This window comes from Ranitomeya imitator, chromosome 4 (genome assembly GCF_032444005.1).
Source record: "Ranitomeya imitator isolate aRanImi1 chromosome 4, aRanImi1.pri, whole genome shotgun sequence".
Lineage (NCBI taxonomy): Eukaryota > Metazoa > Chordata > Amphibia > Anura > Dendrobatidae > Ranitomeya > Ranitomeya imitator.
The window spans coordinates 28,436,789-28,456,946 of record NC_091285.1 but is presented as its reverse complement, the minus strand read 5'-3'; the positions used below and the strand labels follow the sequence as shown (position 1 = coordinate 28,456,946).

General features: G+C 43.6%; 1 protein-coding gene across 2 annotated transcripts in view; it reads left to right on the top strand.

Moving 5' to 3' along the window:
- The window catches only part of PRMT8 (protein arginine methyltransferase 8), a 219,167-nt gene that overhangs the window by 143,812 nt on the left and 55,197 nt on the right, over positions 1-20,158 (top strand). For both annotated transcript variants that reach the window (XM_069763439.1, XM_069763440.1), the window contains exons 4-8: positions 2,003-2,066; positions 9,415-9,557; positions 13,205-13,292; positions 15,879-15,994; positions 16,796-16,946. In XM_069763439.1, coding sequence (XP_069619540.1) covers positions 2,003-2,066; positions 9,415-9,557; positions 13,205-13,292; positions 15,879-15,994; positions 16,796-16,946 — 562 coding nt within the window. The remainder of the gene's footprint in view (positions 1-2,002; positions 2,067-9,414; positions 9,558-13,204; positions 13,293-15,878; positions 15,995-16,795; positions 16,947-20,158) is intronic.

Here is a 20,158-nt window from a genome sequence, read left to right as displayed (position 1 = left end):
CATAGTCTTGGGAAAACCTAGTCTTGGGTAACAATGAGAGGTCTACGTTAAAAGGCCGAAGATAAATGTAAAATGTGTCTCTGTTTGACTAGAGTGGTGCCATCTCAGACATTCATGACATATTGATAGAATTTGCAATAAATGTCCAAAATATGTCCAAGAGACGCTCCAATTTACGGGTTGCCCAAGAATAGCTAGCCCAATGAAGAGAGCTGAGCATGCACGCATCTCCGCATTCTTGCCAGCTCAACAGGGCGCCATTTCCAAGCTACATGTGGTTCCCAGCATCTATCAGGCATACAGTATATAGCATATCCCATTAATATACCATAAATGTCCCAAATGAGAAGACCTCTTTAGGCTGGTGATACAAATGCTACCTCACTAAGGGTTATGCTTGATTTGAGATGTCCAAAACGGGTCCATGAAGAAAATGCTCAACATTCGATAACCTCGAAATTTGTTTGGAAATGATGGAAGAGCTAGGTTCGGAACGGCGGTCTAAAATTTATCTCCTCTGATAGATGTTGTCGGGGGGTATAAGGATCCGGCATCTGTGATTTCGGACTGTCATTCCTTTTGTTCTCGAAGTGATAAGCCACCGCCAGAGATGTCCGACAGCAGCTCTCTCACAGAGGAGACAGGAGCGCTCGGCAGAGCAAGCCGAGCCAATAGTTAGCCAAACCGTTGTTTGGCCAAAACCAAAAAGTGTATGGAGGACTTAAAGATAGGAGAACCAGAGTGATTATTCTCAATTGCTCTTGTAGGAACATCACTGCCCCCCACCTCAGCAACAAACTCAACAAACTCCTGCTGATAGGATTGACCATCTCATCGGAATACGTGTACTATCCATAAGATCTAAGACACAGTTTCCTGACCTGTTAGTCTAAACTTTCCTTCAAGGATCGGTAGGCCTGGTGGGACTTTGCTCCAAGGATGGGTAGGCCTGGTGGGACTTTCCTCCAAGGATGGGTAGGCCTGGTGGGACTTTCCTCCAAGGATGGGTAGGCCTGGTGGGACTTTCCTCCAAGGATGAGTAGGCCTGGTGGGACTTTGCTCTAAGGATGGGTAGGCCTGGTGGGACTTTCCTCCAAGGATGGGTATTCCTGGTGGGACTTTCCTCCAAGGATGAGTAGGCCTGGTGGGACTTTGCTCCAAGGATGGGTAGGCCTGGTGGGACTTTCCTCCAAGGATGGGTATTCTTGGTGGGACTTTCCTCCGAGGATGAGTAGGCCTGGTGGGACTTTGCTCCAAGGATGGGTAGGCCTGGTGGGACTTTCCTTCAAGGATGGGTATTCCTGGTGGGACTTTCCTCCAAGGATGGGTAGGCCTGGTGGGACTTTCCTCCAAGGATGGGTATTCCTGGTGGGACTTTCCTCCAAGGATGAGTAGGCCTGGTGGGACTTTGCTCCAAGGATGGGTAGGCCTGGTGGGACTTTCCTCCAAGGATGGGTATTCCTGGTGGGACTTTCCTCCAAGGATGGGTAGGCCTGGTGGGACTTTCCTCCAAGGATGGGTATTCCTGGTGGGACTTTCCTCCAAGGATGGGTAGGCCTGGTGGGACAGCTGGTGGGACAGCTGGAAATCCACAAGTTGGGACTAAAAAATAAAATTAATAGACAGATGAAATGTTGATAACTTACGAGTGAGAATCCAAATGGGACTCAACTTCTGCTAAAGTAGACATTGTCGACAGATTCAATACCTACCACTTGAGTCTACATATGGCGCCAGTAACTAGAGTTTACTGTAGATAGACTTATCGTGAAATCATGTTTTTATACTCACAGCTAGTCGTCTCACATCACTCATTTCGGGAACTGTTGAGCCAAAAAGGAAAGACGAGGAGATACAGATGGCTTCTACGACATTAAATCTGACTTTATGTTCTACAACAAAATGCTTGAGACTGGAAAACGTGTCATCTCTGTTTGTTCTTTTTCGTGTGGAAAAGTCTCTGACCTATTGTGTACATTCTGGTTTGTTTTTTTCTGCTCAGATTGAATGTTCCAGTGTTGCAGACTACTCTGAAAAAATCATCAAGGCCAACCATCTCGACAACAGTAAGGCATCGGGGAATGTGCTAATGTTCCTAAATGTAGAATTGTTTCCTTTATACGTGCCCTGTAGAAAAACCTTGTAAAACGTTTCTGATGTACGTTTACGTCTATTCAAAACTTATGCTGCATGTTTTTAACTAATCGGAATTTTTGCGAAATTCAACGAGCCGGTACTGATGTAATCAATTCCTTGCTAAAAATGTTCTTAATATGTCCTTATAGCAGTAGGAGCAAGTTTTTGTCTGATACAAAGCTCCAAAACCTCAAAAACCTAAAGATAAAGTGATAATCTTTTTACTACCTGCAGCCAACACTAGGGGGAGCTAACTGAATACTATTTACAGTATTCAGTAAGCTCATATGCTCCCTCTAGTGGTGACTGCAGGCCGACAGAATAATTTAATCTTTATCTATTCAGATTTATCCATTTTTCTAGATATTAATAGTTGTCTGGTTTCCAATACTCAATAAGGCTTTATTAGGACTTTCTAGTTTTATTTTTTCAGAGCTCTTGACTCTTTGCCAAAGGACAGAGCCACAAACAAATTCCTTAACTCTGGAGGACACTACGTTGCATGGACAGTCCATTCATTTCAATGGTTACAAGTGTAATACTTTATTCTGCCTGTGGGAGTGCTGCAGAACATTTAAACACTTGCTTCTAGGTTCCATCTAGATCACAGCTGATCGCTAAGGATTCACGTAGCAGGGCAAGCTTTAATCAGCATATTTTTAAAGATTTTAACGAGAGATTGTAAAAAAGTGGACACAAACCCTTTAAATCATTTATGGACCAGAAAATGTCAAATGACATAATTATTTGCCGACTTTTTAGAGTAAGGAAAATATCAATCAGTCTGTGTGGATTGACACAAGAAGACTCATACGTCTGGGTAGAATATAGCCTTCACATTAAACTACTGCGGTAAATGCTATTAAATTATTCTAATTAAGATAGAAATATTTTCATTACCCCCTCCAAATATTTTTAAAATTAATTCACATTCTAAAAAGTCTAGCAACAGCGCCACCCTTGATTATAGGTTGTTTCAGGTATTGCAATTACGGTATGTAATTCTCTTTGCGAAAAAAAAAGAATCTATTTTTCGCTTTAGGTTTTTTTTTTTTTTTTACCTGTCATTGTATGAAATTACATTTCCAGCCATGACAGCTCCATAAAATACGGTTATGCCTAAGAAGCACGAAGTCGATGTTATGGCAGCCTGTACACATGCTTGTTACAGAGATATCAGTAGACGAGAATTGAATTTGAGGATTTTTTTTTTAATTTTGTTCCTTATAAATGCCTATCCATCAAAGTGATGGCCAGGTTTGTTCACGCCATTGCGCTTTTCAGCCCTCGTTCCCACAGCTATCATATCTCATCTGTCAATGGAGGCGATGCCCTTGTGGTGTTATTGAATAAAGACACCTACATCTCCTGGCTTTCACAGGAGTATCATCATAACGAGCATGGAGGTCTTCAGCAGTCTCCCGGCTTTCATAACAAGTCATCGGCACCCCGTGTTCGTGCCCTCGACGCGTTCCCTGCTGGCGCGTGTTAAATGTTGCTGTTAGAGGCATTAAATCAGCCATCATCTCCCAGGAAATGTGCGGGTTCAGCAAGTGAGCCCGCATCAAAATCAGGGACACGGCATATGACGTAAATGTACGTCATGTGTCCAGAAGGGGTTATAAAACCTGCCCTCCTGATTTCGCTGCCAGGACTTCAGTACCCGCACAACCACGGACACCGGCGTCCAGTCTCTAGCACTTGGCCCTGAGGTGAGCTTATCTACAGCTCCACTCCTCAGGTTCTTCCTCGACTTCCTCTCTCCTCTCTGTCTTCCTCAGACTAACTAAGGCTAGCTTCACATTTGCGTTAAAAAACGCAGCGTTTTTTAACGCAAATGCACGTGGTGCAAAAAACGCATGTGAACGCGTGCAAACGCTGCGTTTTTTAGACGCATGCGTTTTTGCATGTGGAAAAAAAACACGGCGTTTTGACGCGTTTACATGCGTTTTTTCCTGCGTTTGCGTTTTTGAAACGCATGATGAGAAGTGTGTGACAGCTGCCAATCATCAAAATCAACTAGAAAACCCACTATAAACAGAAATAGCTAGGGTTAGGGTTAGGATCCCTAGTAACCCTAGGGATCCAAACCCTAACCCTAGGGATCCTAACCCTAACCCTAACCCTAGGGATCCTAACCCTAACCCTAGGGATCCTAACCCTAACCCTAGGGATCCTAACCCTAACCCTAACATGCACAGGACAAAATTAAAGACGTTGTCCTCTACTTTTACATTGACGGCCTATCCTTAGTCATGGCGCAACTTTGTCAATGGAATATAGGCCGTGGTCAAGTGCTACACATCCACTCCCTATTGATTTAAATAGCGGGCGTGTGTGCAATACTGGGCTGTGACCACTATAGAATTGGCGGAGCTGTGCTGTGCATTGGGGGTGTCGCATCCCCACCGATCAGACATTGATGACCCATCCTACTGATAAGCCATCAATGTAAAAAGTATGTTTTTAAAAATATGAATAAAAATGCATGTAGCCCTAAAATGGAATAATAGGTATAACTTATGTAATAAGTGACCTTTTTTATTTGGAATGTTGAATTTCTCCCTACAAGGGAAGTGTATACCACGACGCACGTTCCCTTACGATTAATGTTAACACAGCCGATCTTGGGGGCTCGTCCTGGATGAGGAAGACCAGAATGAAAATGGCTGCTATGTATTAATTGTAGAATTAATGGCATTCGATATCTGAGCTGTGGATAATGCTGCAGATGCTGGCGACTGACGAGCGCTTCTCCATAGTACAGATGTATCTACGCCTACATAAAGGTTATTAAGGGCTCAAATTTTTCACAATACGAACTGAATACATTATCACAGCAGGCTTTCAACAGGCGACAACACGTATCTGTGGACACATATGACATAAATGACTTCCAACAGAGGATCGCAAAATCATCTTTTTACTTTTTTCTTTTAATTAGTAATTTGATATGTCGATGCCAGAGGAAAGGTAGAGAAGGACACATCTGTACATTCGAGACTGAACATCACCTGTTGTGCGGAAATAAGAGATGTTACTCGACGGTCTGAATTTATTAAAATGCTCCAGATAATTCATTTATTTTGGTATAATAGAAGCGATGATTGTAAGTCTCAGCGTGTCGTGCGCTTTGGAGGCTACAGACAATGTGCAAGGCTGATAACTCCCATCGCCCTGTCAGTATGAGACACAAAACATGAAGTCTTTATACAGAAAACAATCCAGGATCCGGTGGGAGATCGAGAACAAGAGCATTACAGTTTATTGCACTGTGTTAATAAAAATGTCTATTTCCCTATCTTCTCCCGCCCATTACAACTTAGTTTATTTAGGAAAATTTACAAAGTTTGTGCTAATTCAATGAAAAAAGGACAATGTAAATAGCACAACTAATATAAAAAGTTGTTTCTTGAAATTCACAACAAAAGTCCACTTTTACTGACTAATGCAGTCTCAGAATTAGCCACCACCTTTATGACAAGCATCTTAAGTACTTACTAGAGGCCCTCTGGCTGTTAGAACCTGCTGTAGATGTGATGTATAGCGAGACACCAGCTTCTGGCAATGTTCCTGAGAAATCTTATCCCGATCCTCATGGGCAATGGCCTCCAGGTCATTCTTGGGTTCATGTGCTAAAAGCACCTTCTCCAAATCCATCCAAAGATTTTCTAAGGAGTTCAAGTCATGCGACTATGATGGACTCTTTAGAATCTTCCAGGACTTTTTTTTTACGAAACCATGCCTTGGTCAGACTATAGGTATCACCGAGCCACCACCATGCTTCACTATAGGTATCACAGAGCCACCTCTATGCTTCACTATAGGCATCACCGAGGCACTGCCATGCTTCACTATAGGCATCACTGAGCCACCTCCATGCATCACTATAGGCATCACTGAGCCACCAGCATGCTTCACTATAGGCATCACTGAGCCACCTCCATGTTTCACTATAGGCATCACCGAGCCACCACCATGCTTCACTATAGGCATCACGGAGCCACCTCCATGCTTCACTATAGGCATCACTGAGCCACCACCATGCTTCACTATAGGCATCACGGAACCACCTCCATGCTTCACTATAGGCATCACTGAGGCACTGCCATGCTTCAATATAGACTTCACTGTGCCCTCGCCTGTCACAATATGACTGTGGGATAATAGATGTGCTCTTATACTGACCCTCAGACTAGGGGTCCCGGGCTATCCCTGTTCCAGGGTTACCCCTGAAGGTGGAGATGCCTGAGCCTCGTTTCTTCCTATGCTCCTGAGTAGCACTAATCTGTACAGTGTATAGAGAAATCCAAAACAAGACAGACAGGGCAGAAACATAGCACAGTCACACAATGCTGTCTCAGGGAAATACACAGAGGAATATAAAGTGTACAGGTCAACAGGCAACAAAGTAACACAAAGAAATCTAGGGGAAAGGGTTAACCAAACACCGGTGGCCACAACTTTAGAAATAACCACTAATAACCAGGATGTGTCCAACTCTCCAAACCAGGATAGAGAATTATTGCTGACATTACCTGAACAGTGGAGTCAGTTTAAATAGGGAAAGTCTTTGGCCCTGAGGAAGTGGCAGATTGCCATTAAACGCGTCGGCACAATAAAGCTTTTAAGAACTTTTCCATCGTGTGTGGTCAGCGCGGATACATAGAAAAACTCGGTCTTCTCCTTCCTTCTTTGTGATATAAATAGTGAAAGAGCATAGACGACTGGTTCACCCACAGCATGTGACCACAGGAAATCAACAAGCTTAGTTTAGCAAAGATTTAACTTTTTCTAACCTTAGAAGCTGCAGCTCTAAAAGTCGACACCCTAGTCACTCTGTGCTGACCATCGCTATCTATGGAGTCACATAGAGGAGTGTCTGGATCTGTGGAATCCACAGACCCTGATGCCACCATGACAGTTGGAGATGTTTGAAAAAACCTCCTTGTGACAATGCAGGCATTCTCGAGCCACTGCCATGCTTCAGCATAGGCATCCCCGAGCCAACGTCATGCTTTATTATAGGCATCATCTAGCCACCGCTATGTTTCACCATAGGCATCCCTGAGCCACTACCATGCTTCACTGTAGGGTTCACCATGCCACCAGTATGCTTTACTATAGGTTTCACGAAGCCACCACCAAGCTTAACTACAGGTAGTGCCGAGCCATCACCATACTTTACTCTGGGCAGCCCTGAGCCACCATCATGCTTCACCATAGGTATTCTGAGTTACAGCTTTGCTTCACTGTAGGGTTCACCAAGCCACCACCATGCTTCACAGTAGGCATTCCCTAGCAACCACCTGTGGATGTGCTGCTCTCTTCAGTTTTCCTAGCCACCACCATGCTTCACTGTAGGTATCACTGAGCCACCACCATACTTCTCCATAGGCATCCACTAGCCACCGCTATTCTTCAATGTAGGCATCACCGAGCTACCACCATGCTTCACTATAGGTATTGCTGAGCTATCACCATGATTTAATCTAGTCAGCCCTGAGCTACCGCCATGCTTTATCATAGGCATCTCTGAGCCACCTCCATGCTTTATTGTAGGGTTCACAAGCCATCAGCACGAGTCACCCTAGACATCCCCTAGCCACTGCCATGCTTCATTGTAGATCTCATTGAGCCACCACCATGCCTCACTATAGGTATTGCCGAGCCATCATCATGCTTTACTCTAGGCAGCCCTGGGCCACCACCGTGCTTCTCTATAGGCTTCCACTAGCCACCGCCATGCTTCAATGTAGGCATCACTGAGCCACCACCATGCTTCACTATAGGCATTGCTGAGCCATCACCATGATTTACTCTAGTCAGCCCTGAGCCACCGCCAAGCTTCATCATAGGCATCTCCGAGCCACCACCATGCTTTATTGTAGGGTTCACCAAGCCACCACCATGCCTTACTATAGGGTTTGATGAGCTATCATCATGCTTTACTCTAGGCAGCCCTGGGCCACCACCATGCTCCCCATAGGCATCCTGAGCCACCTCCTTGTTTCACTGTAGACATCTCTGAGCCACCACCATGTTTCACTGTTTTCTTGAGCAATTTTTTTGTTTCATTTGTTGTATTGTAAACAGTAGAAAGTTTCTAAATTTTGTTAATAAATCTAATCTGCTTTAGGGTTTGAATCATTGTGATTGCAACTGTATCTATCTATCGTTTGTCTGCCTATCAATTTTCCTATCTGCCAACCTTCATATCATTCTTCTTTATCTGTCCTTGATATAAATCTTTATTATCTGTGTATTACTCTCCGGTTTGCCATATAACCGCATTTCTTGGTGCACAGCGAGCAATAATCAAGAACAGTTGATCTGACATAAGCTCCGCACCCTCCATGTGTTCTGATGTTATAATATTAATAAAAAGTAAAACAAGACTTTATCTGGCAGATATTGCAGAAAGAATTATGAGATAATCTTTGCTATTTTTAGAGCCGAGAAAATAGAAGAACATTGGGGCATTATGTGAGCTGATTTCTAAAGTGTAAATTCACGTTTGGTCAGCGAAATGTGAAAAGAGCAATTCTCTAATAAATGAGAATTACCCTACGGAGATTTTAAAGAGAAGGAAATGTACTGTATAATCAGCAAATTACATTATATAAATCATTTTTTTTATCATAAATATATTACTTCCAAATTTTTTGAGGTGTTTTTTTAATTAATATTCACATGAAAGAATCTTAAAATTTTCCAGTTTTGACAGAGCAGAATGGACAGGCTTCTTTTTTACTGCTACTCACTTGACAGCTTTACTGTATAGATTGGGAGAAGACCAGCAGAGTCATCTCACTATAAACTACTCACAAATTGGGCTCTGTATGCAGCTCACGTGTCATTCCTTGATCTTCGAGGGAAGAGAGAATATACTCCATCACTTCCTGAAGACTGTAATAATCTATGACATTTCTCGGTCAACTGACTCTCATTCATTTCAGCTGCCATAAGCTGGAGCTTATGCAGAATCAAAGTCAAACCACCCTATATGGTATGATTGACTGTTTTGGGAGTATTTTATTAAGACCCTGCCTTTAGGGTTGTCAATCAAACCATATAGGGCAGGGAAAGGGCCAGGACAGCTTGACTTGACTCGGCAGAGACTCCACCTCCTTGACCAGATAAACCTTACTGCTTACCAAAATCGGGAAATGTTATCTCCACCCCATTTATGGCACAATGTTTTGCTGTTTATACTTTTCTCTTGACGTTGGTTTTCTTTACTGCCACAATGCGCCTTTTTTTTTGTACGTTTTTCAGTAATCACAATATTTAGGGGTAAAGTTGAAGAGGTGGAATTACCGGTAGATAAAGTGGACATCATCATCACTGAGTGGATGGGATATTGCCTCTTTTACGAATCCATGCTCAACACTGTCATCTTTGCCCGGGATAAGTGGCTGGTAAGTGCTTTATATGCAGAAAGTGACTCTGCCCTGCTATGTAGAAGGGGGTTATATGGCATATGACAAATATGTCCGTTTCCTTCTGAGAACAGCACCACACTTGTCCACTTGCTCCAAACCCCTGCTCCAAGTTCTGATGACTCTCTCTGCTCCCAACCTATTTTCTTAGTGTTAAAAAAAAAGTTGATGAAAGTAGTATCGTCCATACATGCCCTATATAGTCTCATGTGTATGGGGGCTTTCTCATAGAGAACTAGGAGTGCTAAGTCAAGCTGAGCATTCCTGTGTATGGGAGAGTCAGCATAGATAGCTATCATTTGGGGGCTTTATTGGGGGCTTTAACGATAGCAATGGGAAGGGGTAATACTCAGATGTCCATAGAGTGGAGCGATGGCAAGTCACGTACAAGCAGGACAGAAATAAAGGCAAGGAGGAAAGCATGTGAGGAGGACATCATTTCAGCATAGAAGCTGTACTGATTTATGAGCTAATGAAAAAAGCAGCACTCTGTAGTCACACTGAACTCGCATCCAGGTTATATTACTGGGAAAGATTCACAGATATTACATTCAGCTTCTGTTACTGGGAGAGATATTCAGAGCTCACATCCAGCCTATATTACTATGAGAGATGCACAGAGCTCACATCCAGCCTATATTACTATGAGAGAGATTCAGAGCTCACATCCAGCCTATATTACTGGGAGATAAAATAAACCCGGCACTCAACTTATGGTGAATCTCTTGGGATTTATTAACAAGAGAGAAGATAAACGTTTCGGCCAATATTGGCCTTCCTCAGTAACGTACTGCCAATAGGAGCGGTGAAAGGTGAGGCAGTGAAATTCTGCCAGTGCTGTGAGTTCAGGAAGTAGATAGAAGCAGGCTCACAGGGTCCGACCAAAACAGGGTCTGGAATAGCGTGGGTGGCCTGAGAGGAGCTGTGGAACAGCGTCGCATGGACTAATCTGTTCCACAGCTCCTCTCAGGCCACCCACGCTATTCCAGACCCTGTTTTGGTCGGACCCTGTGAGCCTGCTTCTATCTACTTCCTGAACTCACAGCACTGGCAGAATTTCACTGCCTCACCTTTCACCGCTCCTATTGGCAGTACGTTACTGAGGAAGGCCAATATTGGCCGAAACGTTTATCTTCTCTCTTGTTAATAAATCCCAAGAGATTCACCATAAGTTGAGTGCCGGGTTTATTTTATATTGATATATGGTGTGGGATCCTACCCGGGCACCTTCACAGGGTAGTGCTTACGGTTCTTTTTCCTATATTACTGGGAGAGACACATAGAGCTCACATCCAGCCTACATTACTGGGAGACACACAGACCTCACATCCAGTCTATATTACTAGGAGAGGCACACAGACCTCACATCCAAGCTAATATTACTGGGAATGACACACAGAACTCACATCTAGCTTGTATTACTGGGGGAGACATATAGACATCACATCCAACCTATATTACTAGTAGATAATGCAAAGCTCACATCCATCCTATATTACGGAGAGACACACAGACCTCACATTCAGCCTATATTACTGGATATGAAGCACATAGCTCACTCCAAGCTTATATTACTGGGAACAACACAGAGAGCTCTCATACAGCCTGTATTACTAGGACAGATGTTCTTATGCAGCATATATTACTGGGTGAAACATAAAGACCTCACATTCAGCCTATATTACTAGGAAAGACACACAGAGTTCACATCCAGCCTATATTACTGGGAGACACACAGAGCTCACATCCAGCCTATATTACTGGGAATTATACACAGAGCTCACATCCAGCTTATATTACTGGGTGAGACATAAAGACATTACATTCAGCTTATATTACTGGGAGAGAATGCAAAGCTCACATCCAGCCTATATTACCGGGAACAACACACAGAGCTCACATCCAGCCTACATTACTGGGATAGACATCTGGAGCTCACATTCAGCCTATATTAGAGGGAATAATGCACAGAGCTCACTTCAGGCCTATATTACTGGGAACGACACAGAGAGCTCACATCCAGCCTATATTACTGATAGAGACGCACAGAGCACACATCCAGCCTATATTACTGGTGAGACATGCAGACCTCACTTCCAGCCTATATTACTGGGTAAGACACACAGAAATTATATCCAGCCTATATTACTGGGTGAGACATGCATACCTCACATCCAGCCTATATTACTGGGAGAGACACACTGAGCTCACATGCAGCATATGCTACTCTGCAAGACATAAAGACCTCACATTCAGCCTATATTACTGGGAGAGACACACAGAGTTCACATCCAGCCTATATTACTGGGAGGGATACATAGCACTCACATCCAGCCTGTATTACTGGGAGGGATACATAGCACTCACATCCAGCCTGTATTACTGGGAGGGATACATAGAACTCACATCCAGCCTATATTACTGGGAATGACACACAGAGCTCACATCCAGCCTATATTACTGCGAATGACACACAGAGCTCACATCCAGCCTATATTACTGGGAGGGATACATAGCACTCACATCCAGCCTATATTACTGGGAGGGATACATAGAACTCACATCCAGCCTATATTACTGGGAATGACACACAGAGCTCACATTCAGCCTATATTACTGGGAGAGACACTCTGTCTAGAGAAAAATCTTGAAGTTGGGTTAAGCTGCAAACTAAATATGAGGAGTTCTGAAAATTAATGAAGGAATGTTAATGAAGCTTAGTTATATTTTAACTTAGTGCAATATGAAACTTAGTGCTATTTTTTTTAACTAAGAGCCACCAATAAAATGTTAGCAAATCATATTCCCAATAATATATAATACTTGTAAGACATGTTATTAAAGGACCTTCCTCACTTTTCCATGACTGCAGGGTTCCTGTAAATGTTTGGAAACCTCCTCACTCTAGCATGATACCAACCCTGAATAGAAGACAAAGCATAAGACAGAGGAGGGAGATGCAGCTGCAGTTTCTCTATGTCAGGGAGACAGCGTTCTGTGGAAGACGTAGGAAAGCAGTACATTCGGTAGAAGTAAACAATGAAGGTTTCTATTAAATGACCAGAAGCCGGGATCTTGAAAACTGTTAAAAACTTGATAAAAAAATTAGGAAAATGATATAAAAATGTTCATTATCCAAAACTGGAAAAACTATCACTGCTGATTGGGCCAATATAAAGGCTGAGAAACATCAATAATTTCCTCGGCTGAAAAGCAGAGCTGCCATAAAGAGAAACGTTTCCTGCAAAAAATAAAAAGCTTCCGCTTTAGATTTTCCTATATCAAACGCCAACGGAATCACCTGAGAGCTCGCTATTTGCTATTCTTAAATCCTTAAAGTGCCGTCTTCAGATGTGACCGGCGAGTGCAGTCAGCGGGTAGACCTTTCATTCCAATAAGCCTCGCCATGACTGACAACCACTTTGATTTAGAGAGACATTTTTATCTTTTGTGTTTTGCCTCTGGCTGAGATATCCACTCAGATATTAAACAGTGTGTGACAGTGTGATGGAGGATAGTGCGCGGGCAGGGGCTGCTTGTCTGGATTTTATATGTGCAGTTCAAACTGTGATGTCTTTGTCAGGTGAATAGATTACGAGACCCATTTCCCCACAATTCATCAACAGAAACCTGGAGGGCTTATGTTTCCTGACCGCGCGGCTTTGTACGTCGTTGCCATCGAAGACAGGCAATACAAGGACTTCAAGATCCACTGTGAGTACGGCATTTACTACTGACTTTTGCATGACCCCATTAATTATATCTCACCATGTTTTTTGATTTGTGGCTCTACAGAAAACTTGATGAATCTCTAGAAAAAAAAAAAGAGGAGACCTCTCAAACCCTTGCAGGAACTGGCACACTTAAAGGGACTCGTCACTTGCCATAAATACGTATTTTTTTTTACCTGGTTCAAATGCCGCTGTTCTACTGAATCCGGCGATGTTTTGCTTTAGTTCCTGCGCCCCTCGGTTCCTGAGATATTGCCTTTTCTTTCTTGTATATATATCTAGTCTGATAGCTATCTGGGGGCGGTGCTAAAGAAAACACCCACAGAGAAAAGTGGAGACCACGCCCACTGGACTAATAAGACTAGACTTACATACAGGAAAGAGTGGGCCATATCTCAGGAACTGAGAGGCGCAGGAGCAAAAGAAAAACAACTCTGTATTCAGGAGAACAGCGGCATTTAGATGTTGAAAAAACTGTATATATTTATGGAAAGTGACAGGTTCTCTTTAAATTCCCCTTTTATGGAAGATATTCTACTCCTCCTAACATCAGAAAACAGTGCATCCAATTGTGATATGGAGAGGGCATGACCTAAGAAGAGTTGGGCCACTATGCTTGCAAAAAAATTTTCCTGAAAAGATGACAAGTATGATTTACAGATGCATAGTCGCCAACATTTCTGGGGCGTTTAAGTCCTACCTCTAACCTATGTGGATGAGAATTTACCTTTACTTCCCCATTCATTGCATAAGAAGTCGACAGATTAGATTAAGCTGTCTCGCAGATTTTCCACCAACAGCAAGTTAATTTTTGCAGCAAATTATAGCTGCAGATTTCACCCTGTGCAATGCATAAGGGTACACAACAGTGTCTCCACAACAGTGGTGTTGAGGTAGTAGTCGTACTAGGACACAAGAACCTAAAGAGGCCTAAAGGTCCTTCTGCAACAAATTAAGAGACCAGTTATAAAAAAGGGCACATGGTAGGAGGGTCCCCTATTGTAGATTTTGTTTTAGAGCCCAAAAGCTTCAAGTTACTTCTCTGATACCGGGAGTGATAGTCTCACAGTAACTGTAGAGCTAGAGATCGAAGACCACTGAGGTCGGGTACTATCTAAATCCTACTAGCCAACATTTGCAAGAAGAGTTAGTGCAAACCGATTCACAAGACCCAGTCCATTGACCACAACAATAATCTCGAGCCATTGGACCTGAGCCGTGAGAAAGGCCTTTAATCTGACGGTATCTGCGACTACGATTATGTCACACTAGCCTAAAGAAGAAGAGGATGAGAGGTTGTTTTCACGGCTCCAGTCTGTTGGGTGATGGATTAGGTCTTGCAAAGTGTTTCACACCAACTCTATTTTCAAGCGACTGAACAAAACGGGTAAAGTGGACATAGAAAAGTTTTACATGGTCGTGCCCATTTTGCAGGCCACACACTTCTCCGCTCTTGTTTCCCATCCCTTGAATGCACACGAGGATGCAAGAGCTCGTGGTGTCATGCGTTTAAAAAGTTCTGCTTTCTTGGAGGTTTCGAGATGCACCGAGGTCATATCTCCAAAGAGGTCTCTTCTTTTTCCATGCATCTTCGGGAGAGATTGCACTCACTAATCAAGGGCGCATGGTGAGGGTTGTTTTGCAGCGGTTTTCTGAAATTGATACAAAACTTATCAGGATTATTGCTGAGATTTTCTAAAATGAAAGAAAAAAAAATGCTGAGGTTTTGCCTCAATTTTGGAAAGCCACAATGTGAACACGATGAATTAAATCAGTCTTAGACTATTTCAGGAGATGTTTCTTTCCCAACAATTGGGGAGAGAAAGGTCACAATCCCCTGGCATATTGAGTTATGTATTTTACCAAACTACCGTAAGCCATAGGTCACACTCTTCTAGTAAAGGGCATCTTCTGCTATTGAGCACATTGGAAGTTGTAGTTTTACGATGAGTCTGGCCAACATTTCGAGATACTGGCCTAGTAGAGAAACCAGTGTTTTTACCCTAGGTAAAGGCAAACTGAGGCATAGTTTTTTGGGAATTTGTAATTTTCCAACACGTTAAAAGCCATGGGTCACAGGCCACCAATCTAGGATATACTCTAGTGTTCTTATTTATGGATACACTAATTTCTTGTACTAGTTCTTAAAGCTCCAAATACATGACATATATAATCCAGCTCTGACCCCGAGGATCGGGAAGCATTGACCACAGCAGTGCTTTTACCCCATGTGCGTCTTAAAAATGCATCCTTGGGAACTGGATATAGGGTGCAAGCTACTATCAGGGCATACTGGGGGCTGTAGTAGCTAGAGAGCAGCCAATTAGGCCACTAAGACCACTAGGGCATGCAGGTACATATATTTATTGCAATGATGTCTACATGTAGAGATCTAAGACACTTTTACCCTTCCCTATTGTTATAAAGGTCTTTCACTTACTTGCATCCATCCAAGGACAATCTTTCCCTTCCTTTACCCATCCAACTCAACCGGAAATAAACTGTTATTTCTTATGTATAATGTACTGAAGACTTAACTTTTTGTTTGCCCTTTTTTTTTCGTTTACAGGGTGGGAAAATGTGTATGGATTTGACATGACGTGTATCAGGGATGTTGCCATGAGGGAACCGCTGGTGGACATTGTAGATCCAAAGCAAGTGGTGACCAATTCCTGTTTGATAAAGGTTTGGTGATATCCAATGTCGAAAGCAATTACTATGTATAAAACAAGAGATCATAAAATCACTTCCAAAGTGACTTGTAAAGACTGATTCCGAGCGTTAAAAGATACCACCTAAACACAGGATACGTGGTAATTATGGACCGGGATCGGATTCAACTACTGGGACCTCCACCAATCCCAAAAACAGAGCACTGAAATACCTATCGGGATGGAGCTGTGACATCGGATTCTCTATGGGACTGTTGGAAATAGATTAGTACAGCACTTATCTTTTTCCGCAGTCCTATAGGTAATGGATGTTTATGCCCCTCCATTGCAATGGGTATGTTAGAGACCTTTTCTTGGGATTGACTGATGTCCCTGCTTAACCCTATTAATGAAGAAGAAGGTCCAACCACTTGGACCAACAAAAGTCTAAATTGGTAAAAAATCTTTAGAGCAATTGGAGTATTGTTTTGCTGAAACATAGCCCCAAATCCCCAGCATAAAAAAAGGTTTAAAACATAAAATTTTAACTCCCTGCTTCTGCCTCCAAGGGGGGCACAGTGGAGCTTACTGGTGCCATCAATGGGTTTGCCCAGTCCGCGTTGTGACATAATTTTAATCTCAACCTTTAAATCTTTTAGATGCCACAGTCAATAGAGATTGTTGCATCTAAGCGGTTAGACAGTTGGAGGAAATTTCTTCCATCCCCATTCATAGGGTCTGCAATTTGTTTTTTACATATATATCACATATTCTAATTTGTATCTATGGCACTTCGTACATACTAACAGGTTGATATTATGATTCTTCGACACAGGAAATCGATATCTACACTGTGAAGATTGAAGAATTAGCCTTCACATCAGCCTTCTGCCTACAAGTGCAGCGGAACGACTACATCCATGCGCTGGTCACCTACTTCAACATCGAGTTTACTAAGTGCCACAAGAAAACTGGATTTTCTACAGGTACAGATATTTGGTGCAGCTCTCTAAAAATGCTCATGGATGGTCTTCGGAAGCAATTTAGCAATAATTTATGGATCATTCAGAGAATAGAAATAATCATATTTTGGGGTTCTACAGTTCTGTTTATGACACTAAAATAATAATGGTGTTTAGTAGCTACTTGTTTTACTTTGATTAGGTTTCTCCTGCTGACAAGAAGTTTCATGTTCTTGCATCAGTCTCTGTACAATACGAGAAGAGCAGCTGTCGTCTGAGTCCACAGTCATGTAAAATTGTGCCTAATACACGAGGAAGAAAGCTTCACTTTATAAATCCCTTCATTTAAAAATTGTTTTAACACCCTGAAAAATCTCAGTATATAAACGGCCGCTAGACGTCTGCCTTCTGTGTAACGTGTCGTTTACTTCTTGTTGTCAAGTATAATCTGTCTCTAGCAGATGGTTTACAGGAAGTGGGGCGGGTCTTTGTCTTTTTACAGGAAGTGGGGCCAGTGTTTGTCTTTCTACAGGAAGTGGGAGTGGGTGTTTGTCTCTGTGCAGGAAGTGGGGGCGGGTCTTTGTTTCTCAACAAGTGAGGCCAGGTCTATATTTCTCAACAGGAAGTGGGGGCAGGTCTTTATTTCCCAGGAAGTGGGGAGTGGGTCTTTGTTTTTCTTCAGGAGGTGGGAGCAGGTCTTTGTTTCTCAACAGGAAGTGGGGGCGGGTCTTTATTTCTCAGGAAGTGGGGGTAGGTCTTTGTTTCTCTTCAGGAAGTGGGGAAGGGTCTTTGTTTCTCTTCAGGAAGTGGGGAAGTGTTGTGAATTCTGTTATTGAACTCCCTCCTGTGGTCATGAATGGTACTTCGGCGAGTTCTGTCCATGGACTCCCTCTAGTGGCTGTGAGTGGAGCTGCTGCTTCTGAGGTTTCTTCCACATGTGACTTAGTTTATTCATTGGCTGGTTGCTCTATTTAACTCCACTCGGATCGTTGCTCCATGCCAGCTGTCAATGTTCTTGTACTGGTTCAGGTCGCTCTTGGATCTTTCTGGTGACCTGTCTACTCCAGCAGAAGCTAAGTCCCTGCTAGTTAATTATTTGTTCATTGTTTTCTTGTCCAGCTTGCTATCATGATTTTGTCTTGCTAGCTGGAAGCTCTGGGATGCAGAGTGGCACCTCCGCACCGTGAGTCGGTGCGGAGGTCTTTTTGCACACTCTGCGTGGTCTTTTGTAGTTTTTTGTGCTGACCGCAAAGTTACCTTTCCTATCCTCAGTCTCTTTAGTAAGTCTGGCCTCCCTTTGCTGAAACCTGTTTCATTTCTGTGTTTGTGACTTTCATCTTAACTCACAGTCAATATATGTGGGGGGCTGTCTTTTTCTTTGGGGAATTTCTCTGAGGCAAGGTAGGCTTTATTTTCTATCTCTAGGGCTAGTTAGCTCTTAGGCTGTGAAGAGGCGTCTAGGGAGAGTTAGGTATGCTCCACGGCTATTTCTAGTTGTGTGATAGGATTAGGGGTTGCGGTCAGCAGAGCTCCCACTTCCCAGAGCTTGTCCTTTGTTAGTTTAACCATCAGGTCGTTTCGGGTGTTCCTAACCACCAGGTCCATAACAGGGAAGGGTCTTTGTTTGTTTACTGGGGCAGGTCTTTGTCTCTATACAGGAAGTCAGGGCAGATCTTTGTTTTTCAAAAAAGAAGTGGGTGTGGGTCTTTATTTCTCAAGAAGTGTGGGGGGGTAGGTCTTTGTCTCGCTACAAGAAGTGGGGAAAGGTCTTTGTTTCTATAGAAAGACGTGGCGGGTCTTTGTTTCTCTACAGGAAGTAGGGGTGGGTCTTTGTCTCTATACAGGAAGTGGGGGTGGGTCTTTGTTTCTCAACAGGAAGTGGGGGCTTGTCTTTTTTCTCAGGAAGTGGGGGGTGGGTCTTTGTTTCTCTTCAGGAAGTGGGCATGCATCTTTGTTTCTCTACAGGAAGTGGGGACGGGTGTTTGTCTCGATACAGGAAGTGGGGGCTGGTCTAAGTTTCTCTACAAGAAGTGGGGGTGGGTCTTTGTTTCTCAACATGAAATGCGGGCGGGTCTTTCTGTCTCTACAGGAAATGTCTTTGTTTCTTTACAGAAAGTGAGGGTGGGTCTGTTAGGAGTCGAGTTTCCTCTGCTGCACAGGGGGAATCTCGATCCGTGTCTGCTGCGGTCTCCCATTCAGTATCGGCCGCAGTGGGCTCTGCTCAGCGGAGACGTCGCTCCCAGCGTCTCGCTGGGGCTGATTCGGTGCATAGGGTCACTACTGCCTTTTCTGGCTTTCCTATGGTACCCTGCACTGATCTGCGGCGAGCGAGCCTCTCTGGGACTAAGTCCTTGTTTACTCACACTGAGCATGCCCAGGGCAGGGTCTCCCATTGGAGGTCGAGGGCCACATGTTCAGTCACATGCTCAGGTGCTGCAGTACATTCCATTGGTCCTTCTGGAAGGTCCTGAAAGGGCAAAAACTTCAGTAGCAGCTTCCTGTGCTGCAACTATATAAACTGCGCATGACCGCACGGCCATGCGCTAGTATCATCTTTTGCTATATGCTTTGCGCCAATATGGTCATGTGTTTGTATGTGTTCAGGGACCCGGCTGAAATAAGCCCCTAGAATGCTGGCACCTCCGGCGAGGAGATTGTGTATAAATGTGTTCAGGGACCCGGCTGAAATAAGCCCCTAGAATGCTGGCTCCTCCGACGAGGAGATTGAGTATGCATGCATGACCACTCACTGCTCACATCTGGGTAGTTGGCCTGTGCCTCTGTGAAAGTCTAACAGGGCACAGAGCTCACCTCTCGCAGTTACTCTGTGAAGCTAACAGAGTTAGTATATACCGCCATATAGAGCCGCCATTATTTAGCAGCAGGTACTTTCCTGCACGGTGGATCCCGGGTTGCGAACGCACCAATTCCTTTTAATAAACAATATATTTGGTGCGTTCCGCCAACCCTAACAGTATACTAGCGCCAGGATCTGGCTAAGTAATGGCGGATGAACAGCGATTGCAGGGGTACATCCAGCTGCTGGAGGGCCTGTTGGCGTCTCTTGAGCGTGCAACCTCGGCGGTGGATGTTACCGCAATAGCTGTTCAGGCTGCTAGCGTGGCTGCAGCAGCTTTACCCACTGCCACCTCTGTTCCGACCCTATCTCACCTTCCTTTGCCTGAGAGATACTCTGGGGACAGTAAGTCCTGTAGGGGTTTCGTGAGCCAATGTGG